General features: G+C 43.7%; 1 protein-coding gene across 2 annotated transcripts in view; it reads right to left on the reverse strand.

Moving 5' to 3' along the window:
• Positions 1–587: 587 nt before the first annotated feature.
• Positions 588–12,091, reverse strand: part of WNT8A (Wnt family member 8A) — a 30,416-nt gene continuing 18,912 nt past the window's right edge. The window contains exons 1-6 of one of the 2 annotated variants that reach the window (XM_075900470.2): positions 4,990–5,229; positions 4,864–4,897; positions 4,507–4,645; positions 3,839–3,964; positions 3,150–3,292; positions 588–2,090 (exon numbers count right to left, since the gene is read on the reverse strand). In XM_075900470.2, the coding sequence (XP_075756585.1) occupies positions 1,530–2,090; positions 3,150–3,292; positions 3,839–3,964; positions 4,507–4,645; positions 4,864–4,897; positions 4,990–5,060 (1,074 nt within the window). In that variant the 5' untranslated portion in view covers positions 5,061–5,229 and the 3' untranslated portion in view covers positions 588–1,529. Of the gene's footprint in view, positions 2,091–3,149; positions 3,293–3,838; positions 3,965–4,506; positions 4,646–4,863; positions 4,898–4,989; positions 5,230–12,091 lie in introns of those variants that run through there. The other variant, XM_075900466.2, reaches the window with a different exon arrangement.

Here is a 12,091-nt window from a genome sequence, read left to right on the forward strand (position 1 = left end):
ATGTCAAAATTATAACTGCAGTGTCACAAATGAGGAGGGCAGAATTCACAATAAGGGGCAAAAGTTAGGGTTTCCTCTTGTTTTCCCAAGCATGCATGGCATCAGGTTGCTTGTAAGAAGCATCAGCAGGGAGCCTTAGCAGACACATTCACAACTGTCCCCGAGTTTTCTCTGGAGCAGCCTAGTTCAAAGGGCTCATCTTGTTCCTCAGAATAAAGAATTTTGCAACAAGTGCGGATACTTCCCACATCAAAGCACCTCAGAGTTTGCATTGTTTGAAGAACCTGGTAAGCCATGGACAAATTAGAGAGACGTGTGGAGTTTCAAAATGTACTTTAGCAAGCCAGTTGCCTGGGTGTTTAGTACTCAGGGAGGGTTAGATACAACAGTGATAGGTACTATAAAAATCCGCATAGAGATTTAGACTTGAGCCTAAGCTAACATATACTTAAGTGAGTGGAAAAGCCTCTCATTAAACTTCACTCTGCTTTGGATTAGCAATTAAAATGTGTTGGAAAAGCACACCGCTCTTTTTCAAAATAACTTCATGCTGTACTTTTAGGAATTCAGGAAGTAAAAGCCATTGATTTAATTTAAAATATTTATTGCAAAATATAGTTCAAAATCATAACCTTTTGGATACCATCAGAATATGTACAGCAAACAGATTATGCTGGAGCAATAATACAACTTGCTTAATAATCAATATTACGTTGAGAGGCTGCCAAATTCTTCTCTACTGATTTGTTTTCCAAATGGTGCACTATAAATTCTTTTGTCTGATACAGATATAAAACTGTCTGTTTTTAAATATATGCACTGCATGAAATCTGTACGTATTGTCTGTAAATCTAGGAAGCACTTGAGGTGAAAAAAGTTGTAATTGTCCCAGTGTAAACCATGATGTTGTGAAGACCCTTCTCACATCAGAAAGTGCATAAGTTTGACATTAAAAAACACTTCCAAACAAAGCGTGCATCAACTACACAGGTTCTTATTCTGCTCTTAGGCTTGTGCAGCATCAGTGAAGTTAACAGAGGAGCAAGGACATGGGTAACGGAGATCCAGATTTCAGCCTGGAACAGCGGATTCTGATTTCTGTTACACTGATGCCTGGACTTACTCCACTGCCTGAGTGGATTTACTCCATGATTGACAATAGTGTAAATGACATCTGAATCAGGCCCACAGACTTTTGTCTGAGATTACCAACAAGTGAAAACACTTCAACCAGATACACCAAGTGGCTATGAGGAAGAAGTGAGTTACAAGAACCAGAGGAAACAGGAAAATAGGCAGGAATGTCCTAGGTCCACCAGGGCCTGCTCTGTGTAATCACACAACAAGGGAGGTGTGGAATATGCCCACCTGACCCCAATGGACAATCCCCACTTCAAGAGGCTGATTAGCCACCTCCCCCTTCCCGCCCCTCCCCCAACTCCCTCCGGATCCTGGGGAAATTTCTTCCCAACCTCAAATTTAGAGATCAGTTGCCATCTTTGTCATGAGTCCGCTTGAGGGTTGCAGATTTATCTCTTGTGCCCCCTGTTCCGCCGCCGGGTGTTGTTGGGAGAGGTGCCATCTCTTCTGGAGCAGTAATGCTTAGTGACCACTTGCTTGCACTGCTGGCATTTCACCAGGCAGCACCAGTGGAACTTGCAGTTGCAGCTGGTGACAATTTCAGTCCTCTTCTCCTCCACTTTCAGGCCGCACTCGGTGCAGAGCCTCCTGCAGCTCCTCCTCTCCCACTGAGACAGGTTCTTGCCACTTTGCAGGCATTCCCGTCCCTCCGTGCCATGCAGGCCCAGGCTGGCATTCCTGACACAGTAATCAGGAGAGTCCTCCAGGAAGACCAGTTCTGTGGCTAGCACCATGCTGAAAGTCTCTGCCGTGGCCCCCCGGCTGTCAGCGCTGTTCCCCGCTCTCATCCTCCTCTTGTCCATCTCCAGCTTCTGGGCCTGGTCATATCTGATCTTCAGATAATTCCCAATTTCTCGAAACTCAGCAAGCTGGAGCCAACAGGTCTGGATGCTGCAGCTGCCGGATACCCCGTGGCACTTACACGTCCTCTTCATTGTTGCCTTCACAGCCTGAAAAGGCAGATCAGTTAGGAGCAGCAGAAAATCAGGGCACAAACAGGCGGGTGCGATAAAACCTTAGAATGGCAAAAGGGGTCACGCCTCTCTCTGTCACCAATTCTGATCCCGCCTCATGCCAGTTGTGGATGAAAGTCATTCCTATGTGAAATGGACATGTGCTCATGTGAAATGAGCCAGTGCTCTCAGTCCAGCTCCTGATGGAAATACATTCCATTGCTAACTGGGAGCTGAGAGAGAGGCAAACATTCAGCTACCTTCCCACTACAGATGGGGGAGTGTCTCTCCAGGCCTCTCGTGAAACACATTCGCAAGGTAATGCTGTTCCCTGGGCTGTCCCAGATGTGTGGGTAAATTCATGTGCATAGCTGTCAGACCAGCACCGTTTACTCAGAAGATATGAAATAATCTTAGACACAGAATGAGAATACTAAGCATTTCTGCAGCGCCCTAAATCCAAGCATTTAACCAATCTCATCTACCAGTCCTTTCTATGGCAATTAGCGGGTGCCAACACTGCAGTATCTAAACGTACAGTTACTAGGCTTTGCTATATCATCCTTATCTTACAGCTAGGGAAACTGAGGCATGAAAAGATTAAGTGATCTTGCCCAGGGATCTGTTAGAGCCAAGATTAGAATCTAAACTGCCTTTCCCCTGCTACTGTGCTCTAACCAACATGCAACATTTCCTTCCCTAAAAGTGGCCCTGAGCTCCATGTCACAAGACATGAAAATATTGTTTTGATCCACTTGCGATCTGAACAAGTGCTTACAAGCTATGGGTCTGTGAAGCCTCAAGAAATGGTGCACCTTACTATACTGCTTGCTTTGCACAAGCTCTTTGAAGCTTTTGCCGTTTCTGATGTCCAGATTTTAGGGCCTGATTCCACAAGCCTTACTCCTTATGCACATGGAGTAGTACTGACTCATGCAAGCCATCTTACTGAAGTCAATGGGACAACTCAGGGTTGGAGAATGAGACCTGGGAAGCTTTGCGAATGTGTTGATTACAAAGACATTTTGGACACAGACTTGGGTTTTGCTTACTTACAATTCTCCCTGCTTCATTGTTATGCAGATTCATTAAAGCTCTGGCATCTTGTCCGGTTTCCAAAGCATCCACAAATAGTTTGGAAATTCTCTCGCCAAATTCCACATTATCACTGCAGCCTCCCCAGACCCATCCTCGGCCACCTAGGAAAGGACACATCGTTCACAAATAATAGCTATGTGCAGAAGCTCAGGGCATAGGTGGATTTCAAGGCAACGTGCAAACTCAAGAGCTATTAGGAAACTGGTTGGAGGAGCCCATTCTGCATTGGCAGGGAGTTAGCTCAATGACAAGAACCAAGGATTTAGAGGGGTAGCTGTGTTAGTCTACCTAAATAAACTTAAACAACAGATGATCCTGCAGCACCTTGGAAACTTAACAAAAATTGTACATGGTATCATGAGCTTTCGTGGGTGGGTTGTGCCCACAAAAGCTCATGGTACCATCTACATTTTGTGTTAGTTTCTAAGGTGCTGCAGGACCATGTGTTGTTTTTTAGGAACCAAGGAATCATTTCAATGTGACTGTTCAAAGCAGGAGCCAATTTCTAACTTTGTTACAAGGAAGTCAGTAGGGCTGCCCAGTGGAAAGAGTCGAATGTAGCACTACATGTTTTCAGGTCTGACAATTGTTATGCCTTCTAACCAAAAGCAGAGCCATGTTACCACACCAGTAAAATCACAGCTCACCTACACGGCCATTCCTTGAATCATCACAGCCACAGTTGTCAAAGTCTCCCATGCTGCAGTTTCTGGTGAGCGTGTACATGACTCCAGCTGAGCTGATAGCATGAACAAAAGAGGTTTCTCTGGTAGCTGGAAGGAGAGGAAAGAGGCTGTCAACCCTCATGAACAGAAACCCTCAGTCCCCATTTTACTGGGAAGAAGGCCCCCTTGTGGGCCTGACTTGGTTTTCTCTATGCAGGAAAGTTGCACCCGTTTAACTTAAATCAGAAGCAAACTCATGCAAACCTGTCTGTGGGCACATTTTTAAATTGTAGTTTAAGAGGTTTCAGTTCAGCTTAAACCTGCTCCTACCCTATAGGTTAAATTGAAAGAAGCCACTTTAAAGTTGAAATAAGAATGTGTATGTACTCTTTGACTAATTTGAGTTTAAAAGTCTCACCTGAGGTTAAATTGGTACAACTTTCTCAATAAACATACAAGTCTTTACTGTGAGGCTGTCTGCAGGGTGACCTCTGTCTGTCTCTCTTCCAACTTGCTGTCATTCTAATATATGGAGCTAGATAAGTCTAGATCCGACCTCCTTATATAAATTGGTATGTACCCAGGGATGTCAGGAGGGAAAGGAGTGAGCCCAAGGAAAATCCATGCCCTGCCTCTAAAAACACACTTACCACTCCGCAGTCTGTTGTGAGTGGAGAGCTGAAGGGCACTTTCTGGGCAGTTCCAGCGCTCCCAGGTGAACTGGTGTTTGCATTCTTCAATTCCACTGTGGGCCCCCACAGCCACGCTGGTGGAGTAGGTCAGATATGCCTTGCATAGAAAAAGAATGAGTCTTAAACTCCCACCCCTTTCCCAAGGCCACTTGAAACCAAATTCAAATGGGTTTCAACTGTTTCCCCTCATTACACACAGGGAATTGGTGTCCATATTGCAGCTCAGTAAATGGGGTGCCCGAGAGAGGCAATATTTGGTTTGCTAACAGGAAAACTCTATAGTTAAAAATTCATAACAGTCCAGGTATAAATTACCTTTGGCCCGGTCATCAGAAAGTTGTTCACAGACCTGTAAGAAATAAAACAGGGGAAGTGAGATAATTGAACACAGGCTCAGAAGCATCACCAAAAAGTCCTCCTGCAGCTGGGCTGAGACCCTACCATGCTGATGTGTTGAAAATGGCAGAATAGATCCCAAGGCTTGTGAAGATGATAAAGGTGTTGCTCTTCATGGCTGTCAGTTACGGGGAGGTTTTATTCCACTGCCCGATCTAAAGCTCTCCCCGTACCGGAGATGGTTGAATGAGCAGGACAGCTCTGCTTCTCCCCACACCCAAAGGGGGATACTCAGGACAAAGAAAGTTACAAGGATCCAGATCTCGGATATTTATGAGGTGAAGTTCTGAGTGGCCAATGCCCTCTATTCATTTGCTACCCAATGACCCTATGTGGTAAGGAAGCCTCTGATCCAATGGGTGACAAGATAGCAAATGAAACGCCTAAAGCTGCACTTCAAAAGACCAGGAGCAGTTGTCACCCAGCGCCTGTGATGATTCTCAAGGAGAGTAAACTTCCCTAACAATGGGCAACCTTTAATTCTGTTAAACACACCAGCATTCATCTCTGGCTGGCTCTCTCTAGCTAAGGTCCACATACCTCTTTATGATACTTTGCTTCTGCACAGGGGCTCACTTCTTTGTCTCCTCTAAAATAACAAGCAGACACATTTCTGTAGGTCCCCCACTAGCTCAGTGCTCCCTGTGATGAGAATTTCCCGAAACCTATTCAGTGCCAGTTTTAAACAAAGATCTGTCGGGGCTGGATCTCCCTGTTTTGAAGGGAATCATTTCTAGCCAGATTCCCCTCTCACTGATGAAGGAGTTTGTGTTTTTCATAAAGGTAACCACATGCTGCCAAACTAGCATTTCCTACCTCCAGGATGTGAAGAAATCTCACTAATTTGCATTGCTGCAGTTTGGGAAGCCTGTGCACAGAGTCTGCAAGAGTCTCACTCCTTGCCTATATCCCCATGTGCAGCACATTCTGTTCATAGTGAGGACAGGTTTCAGGGGGAAGCAAGTTCTGCACTGTAAGGTTTGCCACAGCAAAAGCATAATTATATGCTGGCTTCAGATGTGTGAGCCTCACAGGTATCCATCTGCACATGATGGGAGGAGCTGGAGTTTCTTCTCACATACACGGGGGCTGTGTCTAGACTGGCCAGTTTTTCCGGAAAATCAGCTGCTTTTCTGGAAATACTTGCCAGCTGTCTACACTGGCCGCATGAATTTCTGCAAAAGCACTGACTTCCTACTGTAAGAAATCAGTGCTTTTTGCAGAAATACTATGCTGCTCCTGTTCGGGCAAAAGTCCCTTTTGCACAAAACTTTTGCGCAAAAGGGCCAGTGTAGACAGCTGAGATTTGTTTTGTGCAAAAAAGCCCCGATCGTGAAAATGGCGATCAGGGATTTTTTGCGCAAAAGCGCATCTAGATTGGCCATGGACGCTTTTCCGCAAAAAGTGCTTTTGCGGAAAAGCGTCCGTGCCAATCTAGACGCTCTTTTCCGAATATGCTTTTAACGGAAAACTTTTCAGTTAAAAGCATTTCCAGAAAATCATGCCAGTCTAGACGTAGCCGGGGAGTAATTCACTGACATCAGAGTGACACCAGTATACAGCCAATATCTGAAAGAGGAGAAGCAGTCCCAAAGACCGTGGTGTCCTGGTGGCCAATATCATTAAGCCCTCAAGGTTAGCGTGATGCCTATTGGTGACAGCAGGCTTCTGTTAATGGGTACTCACCCGGGTGCTATTCCAGGTCCGACATTAAATTATTATGTATCTATGGACAAGCCATTTAACTGTTCTCTCTTCTTTGGTGTTGCCCTCATATAAAACGGATGATTTGCTACCTCCCAGGCATGTTGGTGGGTGAATTAGGAAATGTGTGTCAAGTGTGTTGTGATCTTCAAATGAAAGGCACCATACAACTGCAATGAATTACTTAGGGTGGGGGGGGGTTGTCCATCAAAATATTGTGTCTATGAAATGTTTAGCAAAAATATATTCAACCCGATTCTATCCCACTGTGTCTGGGTTGCTCACCCACAAATACACATTTGCGTTAGCTCCCTGCTCCTTTGTAAAGCAGAAGGAAAGATAATTTCTACCTCTTAGTGCCAGGTTTATTAGCGAGCATCAGAAGAAATGTATTACCCCCAGATCATGTGTAAGAGAAACCTGGAGTTAGTGTATAGCAAAGCCACAAACAATTTTGCAATTTGAGGATTAAAACTGTAGGCTGATAAGAAAGTATGAATGCAAAATAAGAATCCCGCTTCCTGAGTACAGCTCTTTTACAGCATTAGAGTATTCCCATGTAGAGGGCAAACTGGGGCCTGAGTCACATCTTAACTATTAACATGCTGAAATGACATCTGCCTTGTCTGGAGCTGCAGAAGGACATGTATTAATACTAAAGTGTGACTAGTGTATTTGGAAAAGCTCAAGCATTTAAGCCCTGGTATAATAGCTTGGATTATATGATGCATTTTTATATACATCTGCCTTTTATTGTTTTTAGTGCAGCTATCTATGCAGGCATGCTAGTGTTCATTATCGGAGAGAGATTGTGCAACTCAGAAAAGATTTTGGAGCATCAATTACCTCAGCTCATACTTGATCCTCTTAACCATGTGATAGAAAAAAAAAAGCCTTTTGGGGTGTGGCACTCTTCTGTGAGAGATTGTGTAATTTGCAGGATCTGTCACGTTAAAAATCCTACACTCAAACCACACGTTTCCTTTCCAGGGATATTAATAACACCTTCTAACACATCGTTCCTTACTTCTTATAACTTTTCATCACCTATGCGAGTTGTTGACAAACAAGAGAACATGTTCTCACAAGCCAGCTGGCTCCAATTCATTATTCTCCATTTACAGCAGCATAACTGAAAGCAGAATCTGTCCCAGGGTATGTCTACACTGCAAAGTTTTTTCAGAAAAATGGCTGTTTTTCTGAAAAAACTCCAGTTACATCCACACTGCAATCATGTTCTTTCGAGAAAAAAAAATAGAAAGAACAGAGGGCTTTTTCCAACATTGGTAAATCTCTTTCTACGAAGAAGAACACCTTTTCTGAAAGAGCTCTTTCAGAAAAAGGCGTGTGTGGACAGAGAAGAGGAAGTTCTTTAGAAAGAAGAGGAAAGAGGAAAAAGCACAGGTGCCCTGGTGGCCATTCTATCCATAGTAATCACAGTTTAAATACGAGATAGCGTCCATTCAGTGTGGACGCTATTTTTCAAAAAAGCAGATCGCTTTTTCGATGTGCTTTTTCTATGTAGACACCCTTTTGGAAATTTTTTTTTTTGGAAACTCTCTTCTGGAAAAGCTTCTTCCAAAAGAAGCCTGCAGTCTAGACATAGCCCCAGTGTGTGATCACAAGCTGCTTCAGGGCAAAAATAAGACTATGAAGCCATAAATGGGTAGAATTAAAATATTCACATTTTTGTATAGCTCTCCCCTCCCATTCTACCTCCACTGTAAAAGTGAACAGAACTTCATTCACTTGATTGGCATGTTAAGTAAAGAGAGCTTTCTCCAGATATTTATGGTAAAAATAGTTCTTTCTACTTCTTGAGCTTTTCATCCATGGCTCTCAAATCAAAGAATAACTATAATGATTTCAATTTGACAGGTGGAGAAACTGAGGCAGGGAGCAGGGGAATGACTTGCAAGAGGTCACACGGTGAAGCTGAGGCAAAGCTCCCCTGGACACAGGTATTTTGAAATTAAGCTTAGTGCTCTAATTACTAAATCCCTAAGTCTCATGCATGGTGAAGTTCATTAGCACCTGTGTGAATACTGACAGTTTTACTTTGCAGGGCTCTGCAGGGTCTGTTTCGTGGATTTTGATCTGCCTCATTTTGGAATCACCCATTTGCTTTGAGTTTTAGCTTCAGCTAAACCTAAATTTCTAAGCAAAAGCCATATGAAGTATCATAGCTGTATCGGTACCAGGATATTATCGAGACAAAGTGGTCCAATAAAAGATATTACCTCCCCCACCTTGTTTATCAAAGCAAAACACAGTTACAACCTTGTTATATGTCCAAAAAACCCATCTTCACTTGAAGAGGTTGGGATGAACATTTTGACATGCCCAATCTGAGCAGAGCTAAAAGTGACAAGCAACCAATTGGGTGCAACAAAATGTTCAGTTTCTAACATTGTTTGGGTGATTGTGGATTGATAAACTGGCAAACATCCATCAATTATGTTGGGCAGCAGGACTTCTCCGATCAGCCCGGGGTCTCAGTGTCAAGTTTGCAATTAAACGAGGTAAGGTTCAAATTGGTTTCAGGTATCCCTGGAACAATTGATGCAGAGAACACTTTGTGCTTTGGTAGATATTGTCGAGTTTCAGTTGAATTCTGTTGACTTGACAGATAAAATGTTAATATGGTGTTTCTGGTTTTCTTACTGTTTTGGTTTGTTAATCCACTCATAGTCTGAGCTTTTCACAGCCATTGGCACAGGAGATAATCAATGTAATGAAGTATATGGACACGTTCCCTACCAGCTGTGACATTCATTAAACATGCAGCTTGTATTTATTTTTCAATGCTCTATTGACTTTAATGTGTGGTTTGTCACCCAAATCTGAATCTGGATCTCCATGGGTGTATTTTGTGAAATTGTATTTCATTGCAATTTTTTGTCTTTCACCGGAAAACTAACAGCTACTTTTCAGAAATCTGATAGCCAGAATCCTGTGCAAACATGAAAGGGCTGTTGGTATGACATCCCCACATTGTTTTTGTTAAGATTTATACATTCCTATTGTGGAAGTGTTAGTGTTTGGGTTAGGTTCTGGATTCCGAACTGCTGAGTCGCAGCTGGCCTAGCAGGACTGGAAAGTAAACTCTGTATCTTGTACTGGATCAGCATTTTGAGCATTTGGACTTTCACATGAGTTAGAGCAGAATTTGCACCTTTACGGTTAAAATAAAGAAAAAAGAAGAACTATCTGGTGTGATGTGACTGTCACATTAACCCAATTTTGTTTCCTTTTTGAACAATAATTTACAAGCTCTATAGTAAGTATAGAAAATTGCCTGACGGGCGTGGGAAGAGGGTGCAGCAGGATGGACGAGGAGGAGGAGAAGGTGGTGGAAGTCCTTGAAGAGATGGGCCAGAACCAAAATCAAGACCAAAACACCCCTGCAATCAAAAGTATTCAAAATCTGAATCCGTATTTGGAGTTTGCAAATAGCTCCTCTCCTTATAACAAGCTGTAGAAAACAGCATGGATTCTGCATTCTAGTGTGTATAAAATCTGTATCTGTCTCCATATACTGTGACTTGAAACTATCTCTAAGGCTATGTCTGCACTACACTGATGTACTAGAAAAAGGTATGCAAATTGCACCCTGCAATTTGCATACCTTTTTCCGATAGTTTTTTCAGAAGAGGTTTTTCCGAAATTTGGCCCGTTTACACCGGGCTGAAGTTTGGAAAAGCCTCCTCTTTTGGAAGAGCCCTTCTTCCTTGTGGGAGGGGGAAGACAGAGCTTCTGAAAGAGCATGTCTGCTCTTCTGCAAAAAAAAGCGGAAGAGCAAACGCGTTTCCTGGACTCAGCAGAGTTTTTTCGGGACATGGTATCCTGGAAAAACCCCATAGTATAGACATAGGCTAAGTGAGGATCATTTTTAGCAGGTAGATGACAGTAACTTCAGGCCCAGCTGAAAGGGCAGTATTGACTGGAACGACAGTGGTTTTCTCTGGAATATTAATGAAGATATTTCTGTTCATATTAAAATTTGATTCCCAGACACTAATTGTTGGTCCTGAATTAAATTATGTGCTTTAACTGGAAGCTGATGGCCAGTAGTTTCTGGGAAGGGCTGAATTAGAAATGTTTTAGTCATGTTTAGGCAGTGTGGAGAATTCACCCAGCACTAGAGAAACTTGCAGAAGGTTACCGCTCTGTTATTAGTTATACTGCAATATCACTTTGACATCCCAACTAAGACCAATGTCTTTTTGTGATAACTGCTTAACTACGCACAGTCCCTGCTCTGAAGAGCTTACAAAGTAAATAGATAAGACAAACTCCAGGCTGGAAGGAAGTCACACAGCTGGGAGTGAAACCCAGGACTCTACTCCTGGATCACTGTAGCCATTAGACCACACTGCCTCCCTGAGGAACACCAGTGAAACACGTGGCAGGAGCAACCACCCTGGTGTCCTCAGTGAAATCTGTCTGGCTGTGTCTCCAGGCCCATTAGAAAGTCCAGTATCTTGGCTTTAACGCTGATGCAGCAGCCTGCAAGCACTAGTCTGGTCAGGGCACTATGAAGTCCAGCAATGGATCCAAAATGACATTGGCTGTTTTGTTCTTAGCAAGTGATACATTCAGACCCCCAGCGTCAAATCCTGCATTGCTGGCTCCGTTACAATAAAAACCACCTGGGTAATTAGAAAGATCCCCCCTTTCCTGGACTGCTTCATTTTATTGTGGTCACCTGCTTTGTTCTCCACAGGAAGCCAGTGTGAGTCCCTATGGGTAATGCCATATACTTGGTTTGTGTACAGAAACCCTCCCAAGCCGAGTGCATGGCTGGGTCTTTCTCAGCCACATTTTATGTGGTTTGAAAACTTACTGAGAGCCGTGACCCGGGGGATGGACGTGCAGTTCCACACCGGAGCATTTTTCTATTTTTCCCAACGAAACATCCCAAATCTCCCATTGAGGGAAATGCAATATTTGTCTTGGTTCCCCATTGGTTGCCATGTTCCCCAGGCAGACGAGTAGCCTCATAGGGCCAGATCCTGAACTCCTTGGAGTCAGTGGGAGTTTTGCCCGGATGAAGAATATAAGTGGATAACTAAAGGTGAACTGGGAAGTTCACATCAAAACTGAAACATGCACTTTTAGGCTGCAATGTTGAAACCTACTTGGGCTGAGGCCCCATATTTAGGCACCTACCTGGAAATGGCCAGAGGTGCTGAGGTCAGTGAGAGCGACAGGTGCTCAGCACCTCTGAAAATAGGCAGTTGGGTTGCCCAGTTCGACATGAATTTTTTTGGTTCCAAATAGTGAGCCAAGTTATTCCCTTTGAGAGCCACACGCCCATTTGGGAGGATCCTTCCAAATGTCCATGTGGCTCACTCTGCCAACAGCCTGAGGTATGGTGTAGGATGGGAGGAGAGTGTGATCTCCTACCTGAGGAATCCCAGCCCCAGCACTATGAACCGTT

Source organism: Pelodiscus sinensis, chromosome 16, assembly GCF_052426305.1.
Source record: "Pelodiscus sinensis isolate ZL-2025 chromosome 16, ASM5242630v1, whole genome shotgun sequence".
NCBI lineage: Eukaryota > Metazoa > Chordata > Testudines > Trionychidae > Pelodiscus > Pelodiscus sinensis.